Source organism: Apaloderma vittatum, unplaced genomic scaffold (genome assembly GCF_000703405.1).
Source record: "Apaloderma vittatum isolate BGI_N311 unplaced genomic scaffold, ASM70340v1 scaffold39462, whole genome shotgun sequence".
Taxonomy (NCBI): Eukaryota; Metazoa; Chordata; class Aves; order Trogoniformes; family Trogonidae; genus Apaloderma; species Apaloderma vittatum.
In genome coordinates this window covers 1,125-12,770 of record NW_009703751.1, presented here as the reverse complement: position 1 = coordinate 12,770, position 11,646 = coordinate 1,125, and the positions used below count along the sequence as shown (strand labels likewise).

The 11,646-nt window shown below is 38.9% G+C and overlaps 1 protein-coding gene across 1 annotated transcript; it reads right to left on the bottom strand.

The window, feature by feature from the left end:
- Window positions 1-6,322: 6,322 nt before the first annotated feature.
- SLC16A3 (solute carrier family 16 (monocarboxylate transporter), member 3) lies at window positions 6,323-10,744 on the bottom strand. The gene is made up of 4 exons (XM_009864734.1): window positions 10,503-10,744; window positions 9,893-10,036; window positions 8,727-9,494; window positions 6,323-7,305 (listed from the first exon to the last, which is right to left on the bottom strand). The coding sequence occupies exons 1-4, from the start codon at window positions 10,723-10,725 to the stop codon at window positions 7,019-7,021; spliced, it is 1,422 nt and encodes a 473-aa protein (XP_009863036.1). The 5' UTR covers window positions 10,726-10,744; the 3' UTR covers window positions 6,323-7,018.
- Between the last annotated feature and the right edge of the window lie 902 nt (window positions 10,745-11,646).

Here is an 11,646-nt window from a genome sequence, read left to right as displayed (position 1 = left end):
TGCTGAGCCATCTGGTCAGAAACCTAGATTTAATCCCATTGTGAGAAAGTGTAGTCCACTGTTGAGCTTAATCCTACAGCAAAGTAGCCTCTAAAATTCACAAGATATGACAGTTAATAATAAAAAAGGTTTTGCTGTTAAAGAATGCAGCATTTCATTATTAAAAATGGTACCTTTCCCTCTGGTTCATTCAAGTGACAATTATTGGCATTAGATGTATATGTCTAACATTCAGTGTTTGTATGAACCTGAACTGTGTATTTGCATCATTCAGTAGTTTTGTACCAGAAGAGTGCTCAGGGGCCTGATCTTCAGTAAGCATCTGTTTCACAGCAAAATCCTACTAACTTTACCAGCAAATATTTGCACAGGAGTAACACTTTATCATGTTTTCTCTGACATGGGTGTTTTTATTCACTGCTTAATCTTACCAAGACTGGTACGCTTCAGTTCTTTCGACGAAATTATTGCACGCTGCAGGCAGAGGGACAGCAGAAAATTAAATGAGATCTGTACATACACAATCCACAAAAATACGCAGTTTATTTTTAAAAAAAATCTTTTTTTAAGAGAATGTTATCTGTTAATATTATTTGGGGAAAATTTTTGACTCAAAATGCATAAATAAGATCTAGGTCTAAGAAGTCTAAGAAATAGGAATGTGGAAATGGGGGAAATCGTGTATACCATCCTAAAGCATTAAACCCTAGTCTACTGTGTCTTTCCTGTGACTGATCAAGGATGCTTGGGGTGGGAGGTCGAACAAAACAGGATTTCATTTGGTACGTTATGCGTTAGGAAGAAAATGTCTAGTCCTGATCTCGTGACCAGACAAAACATTTAGTTTAACTACAGCCCTCAGCTTGGTTCAGAGCAGCCAGCATTACTGAGATCAGTCAAGGAACAAACAGCGTATAACTAGCGGTAAGTAGCTTTTTACTCTGTTTGCCTCTAGCTTTCCATACTTCCTCAGACAAATGCAGGACTGCTTATTTCACAGACTGTGAGATATGCAAGATAGTTTTAAGACCAGCAAGATACTTGTAAGAGTTCTGACTTTTGCAGTAGATGTGCTTTTATCCTGCTAGCACAGAGAGCTCCATTCCAGAAGTACTGAGAAGGCTTTTAAAGTAATAGATGCCAAAGCTGTTGCTTCTTAGATGCAGTGCCCCTGAAGTTGTTTGCTCTTCAGTATTGGTGGGTCACCTTCCTTCAACAGGTCCAGAAGCAGCCAACAGCTCTGCAGCTCGGGTCATGTCAGTTTTCCTCCACAATGAACGGCCTGATGCTTTTCTTTCAGACTGACAGAGTACCAGAGGCAAGGACAAACTCTTCGCTTTTCTGTCACAAGGATGTGCTGACCACATGCCAATAAATCCTGTCATTTCAGTCCACACGGTGACATTCATTCCTGTAGTAGCACATGGCCAGCAGGGTAGATTTGGTTATACCTCAAGTCTTACCAATTTAACTAAAGTAGCATCCAGGAGGTAATCATATGTTTATTCAACATGGGATTTTACGTAAACTAGACCTGTGATTTTTTTCTATGTAAACATACAGAGAAACTTTTGAAGCTGAGCTTTTTTCTTCAAAATTTCTCGGGAGAGATATCTGGAATTAGACACAGATAGGCGTGAGCTTTCTAGACAGCTTCTAGATAGCAAAAGGTACTTCCTGTTACACTGAAGAGACTGTATTTTGGATTCAGTTGGGTGTACCCTTGAGATTATACCATGATCCAAAAAAAGCCACCATAAATGAATTCTTAAGAGCTTTCAAGTTCCGAAGAGCATCACTTGATGGTAAAGACAGCATGCTTGCAGGTCAGCACTCAAAGTATTTAGGGCTTTAGAAATCATAGCAGTTCATAAAACTTCACCTGCAAACAAAACCTGGAGCATTCTTCAGAGGACATGAACAGTAATTATTACATGGAGCACCACAAAATTAATAGCTATTTTAAACTATTTGATGCTTTTAAATAGTCTTCAGGATCATTTTCCATTTCTGGTTTGGAACTGACTGAACTACGAGTCATGGCAAAAGCAGACCCCTTGCCCACATTAAATTCTGGCTGCCTGTCTGCTCAGCATCACCTCTTATTTTCTCTCTAAGCACTCTGCTTCTCTTTATCTATTTGAGCATGTGCAAATGAGGCCAAATTTCTAAATCTGGGTGTTAAAAATTATTTTTTGTAAGCTTATTTTCTCATATCCCCAGTTTTTGACAACCAGATATTTATTCGCTACATTTGGACCAGTTTACTAGAAAAGCATTAAAAAAAAATCTAAATATAAATGTACACATTACATTAAAGTGCATTAACAAGAATCAGAAAGTCATCTTGCACAAAACTGAAGTGTATTCCCATAATCCCAAAGTCAACTGTGGCAGAGACACAGACACAAATATACAAGTCGGTACTTACCGCTGTAGCATATAAGACTTTGCATTCTCTTAAAAGCCCTGTTTGTGATTGCCTACTAAACTGAAGCTTTTCTTTGGGATGTTACAAAGGTGCCTATGTGAGAGTATTTCAGATTTTCATTTTGAGGTTTCATTGCTTGGCTAGGGAAATGTTTTCTTTGTAGTGAATGATTTTACATTGTCTAACACACATTTGTTTGGGTGGGATTTAACATGAACAAGCACAAGGTCTGTCCAGTCCTTCTCACCACACGTTCATACTATCTCAAGTCTCAGTTTTAGGGAACTAGCTGCTTTAGCAGCAGGTACTGCTGAAGATTTCATGTAATGTATTTAAGAATTGGAGAAGAATTGTGATTTTAAACAGCTGCATCACTTCAAGATTTTTTTATTCTGCTGAGATCTTCTAGGTTCCAAATAGCTACAAGATACTTTATATAGAAATTTAAAAAAAGCAAACTTATCTTTGTATAGGGGGAGGAAGAAAATAGCTTTCATTGCTTGTTATCTCGTAAACAGGAAAACTGTCTCTATTCTACTCTATTCTACTCTACCGGGTATTTTGCATGTTGGAGATAGATAGATTGATACATACATATATAAACATATATATATATGCACACACATATACAACTCTTTATATATTCTGTGTTACAGGCATTTATACACACCTTCTTGCGTTGCATTAGCAAATGAAAGGCCTAAGAGCCATTACATGATTGACCATACAACATTTTAACCATAAATCCTATAGTACACAATTTATAAATGTACAAAGATGTAAAAATTATGCTAGCCTGTACACTAAAAAGTTTGTTAAGTTTCAAAGAATCTATGAAAACTTACCTTTCGACTGTTTTATAGTATTAGGATTTTCTGCAGTTGTGATTTTTTTATTTTTCCCTCACAGACTTCTTAAATAGATTAATGAATTCTGTGTCTAAAGAAATCTGTGTCTAAATAAATCTGTTCCAGTAGCATATGATGCAAGAGCAAATTATAATGTTGTCTTTGGAATGCCTGGCAATTCAGTTGTGTTTTACCTGCCTTCCCTTCCCTTTTTTCATATTCCCTTTTTTTTTTTTCAAATTTCCCTTTTTTCAAATTTTAACCAGGTGAAGGTTGAACAAAGGTTCATCCAGGTAGATGTTCTGCTTGTGACTCTGGGTGGTTAGCGTCTCCTTAGCAATGTTTTGTGATTTCAGCCACGTGTCCTCAAAATACATGCAAGAGCACATCTTACAGAGTCCTCTTAAGGGGATCTCAGTGATGCTGAGATTAAAGAAATACTATACCAGGAATACCTGGCGGGGTTTAAAAGCAATTCCTTGAGGATTTACAATAAGCAGTTCAATTAGTAAGAAGCCAGGCTAGTCTTGCCAATACAAAAGGGTTCCAATACCATCCTTTCCTTCTATATGTTAACGGTTCCCAGCTGGTGTTCTAAGACAGCACCGAGAACCTAAGGACTCGCTGCTTGCTTCTTTTAACATCTTGGGGTAGGAAGGAGGGAGGTCTATAAACCGGGAGCTCAGTGTAAAGGCCTTTACGGCATGTCCGTAGGAGCATTTGGGTACATGTCTCAGCACAGCCTAGCATAGCAGCCTGCAGTTGTTCAGGCCAGGGATCTGGCGTGCATGGAGGTTTCCTTCCCATCAGTCTCTCTCAAGATGAAGGCATTTGAGTGGAAAGAAGACTGGAGGGGTAGCACACGCCTGCATGTCACCCCTGAATGGGACAGAATGGAAGCAGGGAACATAACTGGCTCCAGAACTTGGAAGTACTCTCAAGCCTGCCAGTTTCGATGCATCAGGAGTTTTGATGCTTCCTGTTTATAATGAAAAATGGTGAAATATTTTATAGTCTATGTGATACTGCTTAGCAAATTAAATTCCAAGTCTTATTTCCCAGTCAGTAAGAGTGTTGTGATTTGATGGCTCTCCTGCAGTGAGCATCCCCTGCTCTCAAAAGTATTGCAGTCTGTTTGTTGGTAGGTCTGTGCTGAAAACAGCCCAAGAACAGTGGCAGTCCTCCTCAACAGCAGTTAGTCTTTGAGTTGAGCAAAAGGACTTCTATAGGCCAACGCACTTTCTGTGGACGCTAGATTTACTTCAGAAATTATTTAAGCTGTGTTGTTGAAATGTGTTTTCCTTGTCTTGATAACTTCCTCTTCTGCTTCAGTCACATAAAACATGAATGTAATACTCCTTGTTTCTAGCTTAACCATAAAGGTATTATGCATGGAAAATGAAACAGTCTGGGGAACTCGGTATGATAAACCCCAATTTTTGAGATGTTACAGCGTAGACAATTTGCACAATGTACAGAAACTTAGAATTGTGCTAAACCCTGAGGTCAAGGGAATAATCACTTGGTTCTGTGGCAACAGTATAGCATTATCTAGCAAAGAAATCTGGTCATCAAAACCCACAGTAAGAATCAGAGTTCACCTTTTGGAAGGCTTCTAGTTTTTGCTTTTTGAAACAGAACAGGGAACTCCAGTCTGAAAGCTGTATGAGGTCTTCCATGTATCATCTGAAGAAGCCTCCAGGGACGTCATGAATTGATCCGTGGATCCCATTCTCTTCTTGCCCTTCCGTATGGTAGCTTTCTGGAGCTAGCAGTGGCCCAAGTACTGATTAGTCGTTAGCAAGCTGGAGCCAAGATTGGTGGCTTAAATTCTTATAACTAGGACATGCCAGCACAATTCCTGCTACTAAATAAAAGCTTTTGAAGTATGTGCAATACAAAGATTTTTTTTTTCAGTGCAGCATCCATTTCTTTTTTAAATTACTCAAAAAATAGTCATGATGCTAACTTTTTAATTTCCGTGCAAGGTTGTCTTAACAATGCAAAAACATTCTGAAGAAACTACCAGAGTAGAAGCTGGTATCTGAGAGTTCTATTAGGGAATGGCTCGTGGTTTGGGCACTAGGTTGGAGTTATTGTATGTTTCTCTTATCATGGCCAACTATGAAATAACTAATGGTGTTATTTTTTAAAAGAGATACAGTGCTTTATGGGATTGGGGTCTTTTAGTTTTCAGTTACTAAGCAGATCAATCTGGGCACCTAAAAGCCAGTATTCCTTTGCGATCAAAAAGAAAACAATCTGTTACAGTTGACTAATTGTTTTCAAGATTGTTACTGCAGTCACAAAGCCTGGAGAAATTTTTATAAACATATCTGAAAGCTGGGTTACAGTAGCCTGATTTTGTACAAAACATAATATATCTTGAATGTGTTTGGGCAAAGAATAAAAAAGAATGCCTTCCTTTTACCTCCTTCTTCTATTCAGTTGCCTCACAATGAATCTTTTCCCTTTCCACATTTCTTGAAATGTGCTGCCACTGCCTTGTCTGATCTGGTTCTGTTTCTCCTCCTTCCCTCATACCCACGTCAGAAAATTTGAAGACTGGCCAGAGACTACCCATTCTGTTTGTGCAAGGAGTAGCAAAACCAACCCCATTCTTGATTGGTCTTTATGCATTGCTCTCATAAATACGATCAACAGTTCTATCATGTTTTCTCAACCATCAAGAATAGCACCTTGAACTTCCATAGATTAAGCAAAAAGGGCTAAATAAAAAAAAAAAAAAAGAAATAAATAAAATTGACATGTTAAGACCTCCCTCTGTTTCTGACATTGCATTTTAAAGATGGCCTTGTTTTTTTTCAAAATAGTCCAGCCTCTTCCCTAGGTCTTCCTACTCTAATTTACAGGTCATCTGGAAACTTACACTATTTCTATACAAGATCTTCTCTTTCAGAAGATTCTGCTAAACCTAATTTCTGTCTTCTCCATGTTAATGGTAGTATTTTTCGATGCTGCAGGGAACCTGCACTGAAAACCATGTATGTAAACGCAGGCTAACTTTGCTTATGGTCTGTCAGGACTGATTCTGCTCCTGATTTCTTTTCTTGTAGTACTAGCTCGAACTACCACTTGTGTGATCGGCTGAGAACAGGATCTGCAATGTGCCTTTCCATGTACAGTATTTCCAGATGACAATTACAAAGATTACAGGTTTAGACAAAACGCAGAAATACATTTACATAAATCAAAGTAAGAGATATTATCAAAATTAAATTGGGGCTGAGCCAATCAATCTAAAAATCTAAAAAAGTAAGAAATTGAAAAGCCTAACAGAGACCTTTAAGTTCCTGAGATTTTTCTCCATCTCAAACTCCCCTTCACAAAGAACACAGAAAGGGAATTACAGTCAGCCACGCAACACAGTGATTTCACCAATATTGTCTGAAAGCGTACATATAGTTACAATTTTCTTAAAATATATTCTTCCTATATCTCTTCCAAGTGAGCAGTTTCTGGTGATGCATAGCAAGACTCGTATTTATAAAAGCTTTTTAGTTTACATAAAAAGTATAACCACAATGCTCCACCTTTACCAATAAAGCTAATTTTCCGATAAAAGGTTGTCTAGCTAATCAGCCTCCAGAGAGACCTGATGAGCTGACTGGCCTCCAGTTAATAAAGCAAATGTCCCAGCCCTAAACTAGTTCTACTTCTAAAATAAATAGTGTTGAAAATCTTTCTTTTCTAAACACTTTTTGCCTTCCTGTCATGCTCACACACATGTTTCTGGGTTAGTTACAACTTCGCCATTTTTTTCAGGCTCATCTTTCAGAAACTGCTCCACTTCAATAGAGTCCACCTTGGCATCTTCAGGAATTTTATCTTCAGATTTGTTTAATTCCTCTCTTTCTGCTGCTTCTTCCTTTGTATGCGGTTCTTCTGGTTTTTTCTTAATGCAGAAGAAATTTCCCAAGGCCAGTACGAGTGCTGAGGTGGTAACTTCAATTCCAGCAATAATAAAAACAAACATGTATCTTCCTGTTGCATCCAAGAGTTTTCCTAAAAAAAGACAACATTCCAGGTAATTAAAAAAAGTTATTATCTTGCAGTGAAAATCTCTCTGCTTTTTTTTTAAACATGTAAACTACTCCTGTCTAGAAGTACCGTGACTATCTATGCAGGTTTTTTTTGAACTAGCATTTTAACAAGTTTTTAACAAAATATTTCTCAATAGTTCAGTTCATTTAACATTTGCTGACATGATGTCACATCCTGAAACCCATAATCCCAATAGTTCAGTTCAGCATTCACTGACATGATGTCACATCCCAAAACCCATAATCCCCTGCGCACACAGAGTCATGCAATTCCACTGGAATAAAACCAGCCTAGCCTTCACATGCAAGAGGTAAGTGCTGAGTGGGGTCTGCATCATCAGCTTCCTCTTGTTCCTAGTCTCACTGGCTTTTCCACTTGGGCAGTGCACTTTCTCCTTAAAATGCAAATCTTATTTAACAGTCCAGCTGGAGTAACTGCCCAATTCTGAGGTTTCAGTCAAGCTACATTTTCACAGGACTTGGTGGTGGTGAAAGAACAGCAGGGAGGATGTGAAAGCAGTGTCTCTCCAAACCTGAAGATCAGAGGAAGTAGTGCATAGTACTGTTTACACCATTAAGGGTTCTGTCATAATAAAGATACTGGATGCTTTTTAGTGTCTGATACAAACAGTAAACATTCTATGGCAGTGAACTGGTGTGCTTTGGGTGTGGGGGTTTTTTGTTCTTTTGTATTGTTGGGTTTTTTCAGGGTCTACAAAATTACTGTTCTTTGATTAGCAGCTAACTTGCATATTCTAATTCAGATTAATGAATTTGATTATTTTGTAATGTCCCCTTATTGTTGGGTTGTGAGACGTGCAATAGAAGCAAGCTACCTTCCTTACAACAGTCCAGTTTTATAGTCCTCTGTATAAGATTCTCCCCCTCCTCCTGATGTTTTTCTTCCTCCTCCAAACACATTATGGGTAGAGAGAGTCTCTCGTACTGATAAAGTCTCTCTCATGGATATAGAGAGCCTCTCTTACCTTACAAAGGGAGAGGTTTCCTATTCTGAATCCCAACTCCAAAGAGGTCTGAACTTCACAAACGTTACTCACTGTATGTGTAAAACTCATCTCATACAATATTAGCTATCCACTAAAAAGTGGTCCCCCTGTAGGCTTTCTGTGAAGGAGCAGTATCTCCAGATGGCAATTCAAGCAATCCTGAAACAGATCTAAGAAGGAAAAAATTCATCCCAGCCTATCTTGGATTATTTCAGATTGTAACTGCAGAAAAGTGATTGGAGCACGTGCAACATTTGTACGGTATGCCCTTCTCAGGTGGCTTGGGCCATCTTTTTTTGTGCTCCCTTATCATACAATCTGTGTAAACGGATGCAATGCAAATGATATTGAATTCTGAACTAGATGGTATACTTACCCGCTGATGGTGGACCAATTAGAACAGCCATAGCTTCTGCCAGGAGCACTAAACCGATAGCACTGGAAAACTTCTGAGTACCAACAATAGCCATGAGAACTTCAAATTGAAGAGCACCTACCATTCCATAAGAAATGCCAAAGAAAATGCAAAAGACCACCAGGCCACCATAATCAACAGACATAGAACCCATGAGATCTGTAAAGCCATTAAAAATCATAGCAAAACTGAAGAGGTAGACACAGCGTGGTCTAACCCATTTAAGACCAGCTACCATTCCACAAATAGGCCGAGCAAAGATATCAATGAATCCCAGAATAGTCAGAAGAAATGCTGCTTTGGTGTCTTGATACCCTAAATCCTTGGCGTAGCTCACCACGAAAACTGGGGGAACAAAGAGGCCAAGCACCATGATAGATGCTGCTAGCGTGTAGATTATAAAACCACCATCTTTAAACACACTGAAATCCAGAAGTTTTTTCTTCACTTTCTTCTCAGCTGGTTCTTTGGCACCTTCAGACTTTTTGGGTGGCTCCAAAGGTCTCATTAATGCTCCACATACACAGCAGTTGAGCAGCATCCCACCCAGTATAAGGAATCCTCCTCTCCAACCGTACTCATGTTGTAGTATCTGCCCCAATGGTGAGAGAGCACAAAGAAACACTGGGCTCCCAGCAGCAGACAGCCCGTTGGCTAAGGGCCGGCGTTTGTCAAAGTAACGGTTTAACATGATGAGTGAGGGCTGAAAGTTTAGTGCCAGACCCAAACCTGTAACAGAGGGCACATAAAAATCAATACTGGCCTATAGTATCATTATTAAAAAAGAATTTTAAAAAATCAAATAACACTTTTTTTTGATTCATGACTTAAAAGACTTATTTCAAACGGACAAAAGAATTCTAAGATAACATTTTTAAAAGGATTCCACCTCCATAATACTCTTGTACTCTACGGTTACACTTCAATGATTACAGCAGTAGTTAAAGATCCCAGAAAAAATAATATTCCTTAAAAAAGAAATGACAGCTTAATTCCACATTTAGCTGCTATCTTTAAAAATGCCTGTTTGGATAATCCTGATGTTTTAGCTATTTGTCACTTACACAAAAGTAGAGCATAAAGCCAAAACATTAGCTAACTAATTTTCAGCCATGCATACTGCTTACCAGTAATCACACCTGCTGTTAGATAGATCTGAACGATGCTCGTGCAGAAGGAGGCTATCACCATCCCCATGGAGGCAAAAAGGCCGCCCACCAGCATGACAGGCCGACAGCCAAAGCGATTGACACATACACTACAGAGTGGACCTAGGCAAGAAGAGCAAGTTAGGGTTGCTAAGACAAACCAGTTTTTGCCATTGATTTTATGTCAGTTTGGGTTTCTTCTTTGGTGGACTTGGCAGTATTAGCTTTAAAGTTGGAGTTGATCTTAAAGGCTTTCCCAACCTGAATGATTCTGTGATTCTTTCTGTCCTTTGCCCGTATTATCAGGCTGATCGAGAAGAGTGTTCTGTCCTCTACAGTCAAACATTTAGTCTCTTTCATCCTCAGAGTGCCACTCAAGTAGATGCTGAGTTTCAGGGATTTAATTTTATATGCAAGCTGGATGTGCTTATATCAATTTGGATTTATGTGATTAATTGTAACTGTTCTTTGGAATGCCTTGCTTGCAAACCACTAATGAGAAGCAATCATGATTCATGCTGAAAGTGGCTGTATGATTTACAAACATTGTTGTACAATGCAATACTGTCAAAACCAGAGAGCATCTTACCTGTTCCATAAAGCATGGCCAGCAGAATGGAGGAAATCCATGCAGTGTCACTATATCCAACGCCAAATTCCCGGATAAGTTCTTTAAAGAAGACACTAACTGCCTTAGGAAAGGCATAGGAGAATCCTGTGATGATAAAACAGCCAAAAAGGACAGCCCAGCCCCAGCCTCCGTCGGGGGCTTTAACACCAGATGGACCATCATCAGCTACTACAGCTCCCATGATGAAGCTCAAGGTGTTCCCTAAGAAACAAAAAGCAATTACAGACATTGGGACAATTACCTAACCAAAATCATCTAACCAAAATAGGCAGAAATTGCACTACAGTTGAAGTTGCAAATAAGATATGGCACTATTTCAAATACATATCTTGAAGATGCGGTGCAATTTTAACTGTTCTTGCTCAGGTTTAGTCCTTACAAATCTTGAAAAAAATACATAAAAATGCGGTGCACATATCTCATTTAAATGACTATTCCATTCACAGCTCCCTCGAAGTCAAAACTGGATTTCAACCAAATCACTGTTTCATAGAAAACCTGAAGCCATTACAGCAGTGCAAGTGTATATTTGACTTTCACAATATGTAGTAACTACTGCGTTAAAGTTTGTGGGATTTTGGTTACAAGACCTTGTTATATGAAGCTCCTGGACTATTCACTTAAGAGACGTTCAATGCATCACAGGTGTTCTGTGCAACAGTGGAGGAGTCACCCAAGCTTTTTGTTCCCTGCTGAGGACAGCAATACAGCCTTGATAGACGGACAGACTGAAAAGACACACAGATCCCTCTGAGCTGCTGATGAGCTATCCATTTTCATGCATCAAGTAAGTACTAGGCTAAAGTGCACTGAAACTCTGCATGGGCAGTTTTGTGGATGACAGGAGTTAGTAACTGCAGCAATGCTCAGCATCACCGTCTGCCTGAAGCAAATACTTTCCATTGTTGTTATTACATTATCACTACATTATTTTAATATTTTATTTGATGCATCTTTCACATCTTCCATATGCAGCCATAAGTGCCTTTGCATCCAAAAAATAAAATCTTTTCTTGTCAAAATGCTATGTACTGGACAGTAATGCTGCCAAGTTTTAAGAGAGATGTGGGGCCAACAAAAGCACACTGAAAAGGCAGGTAAA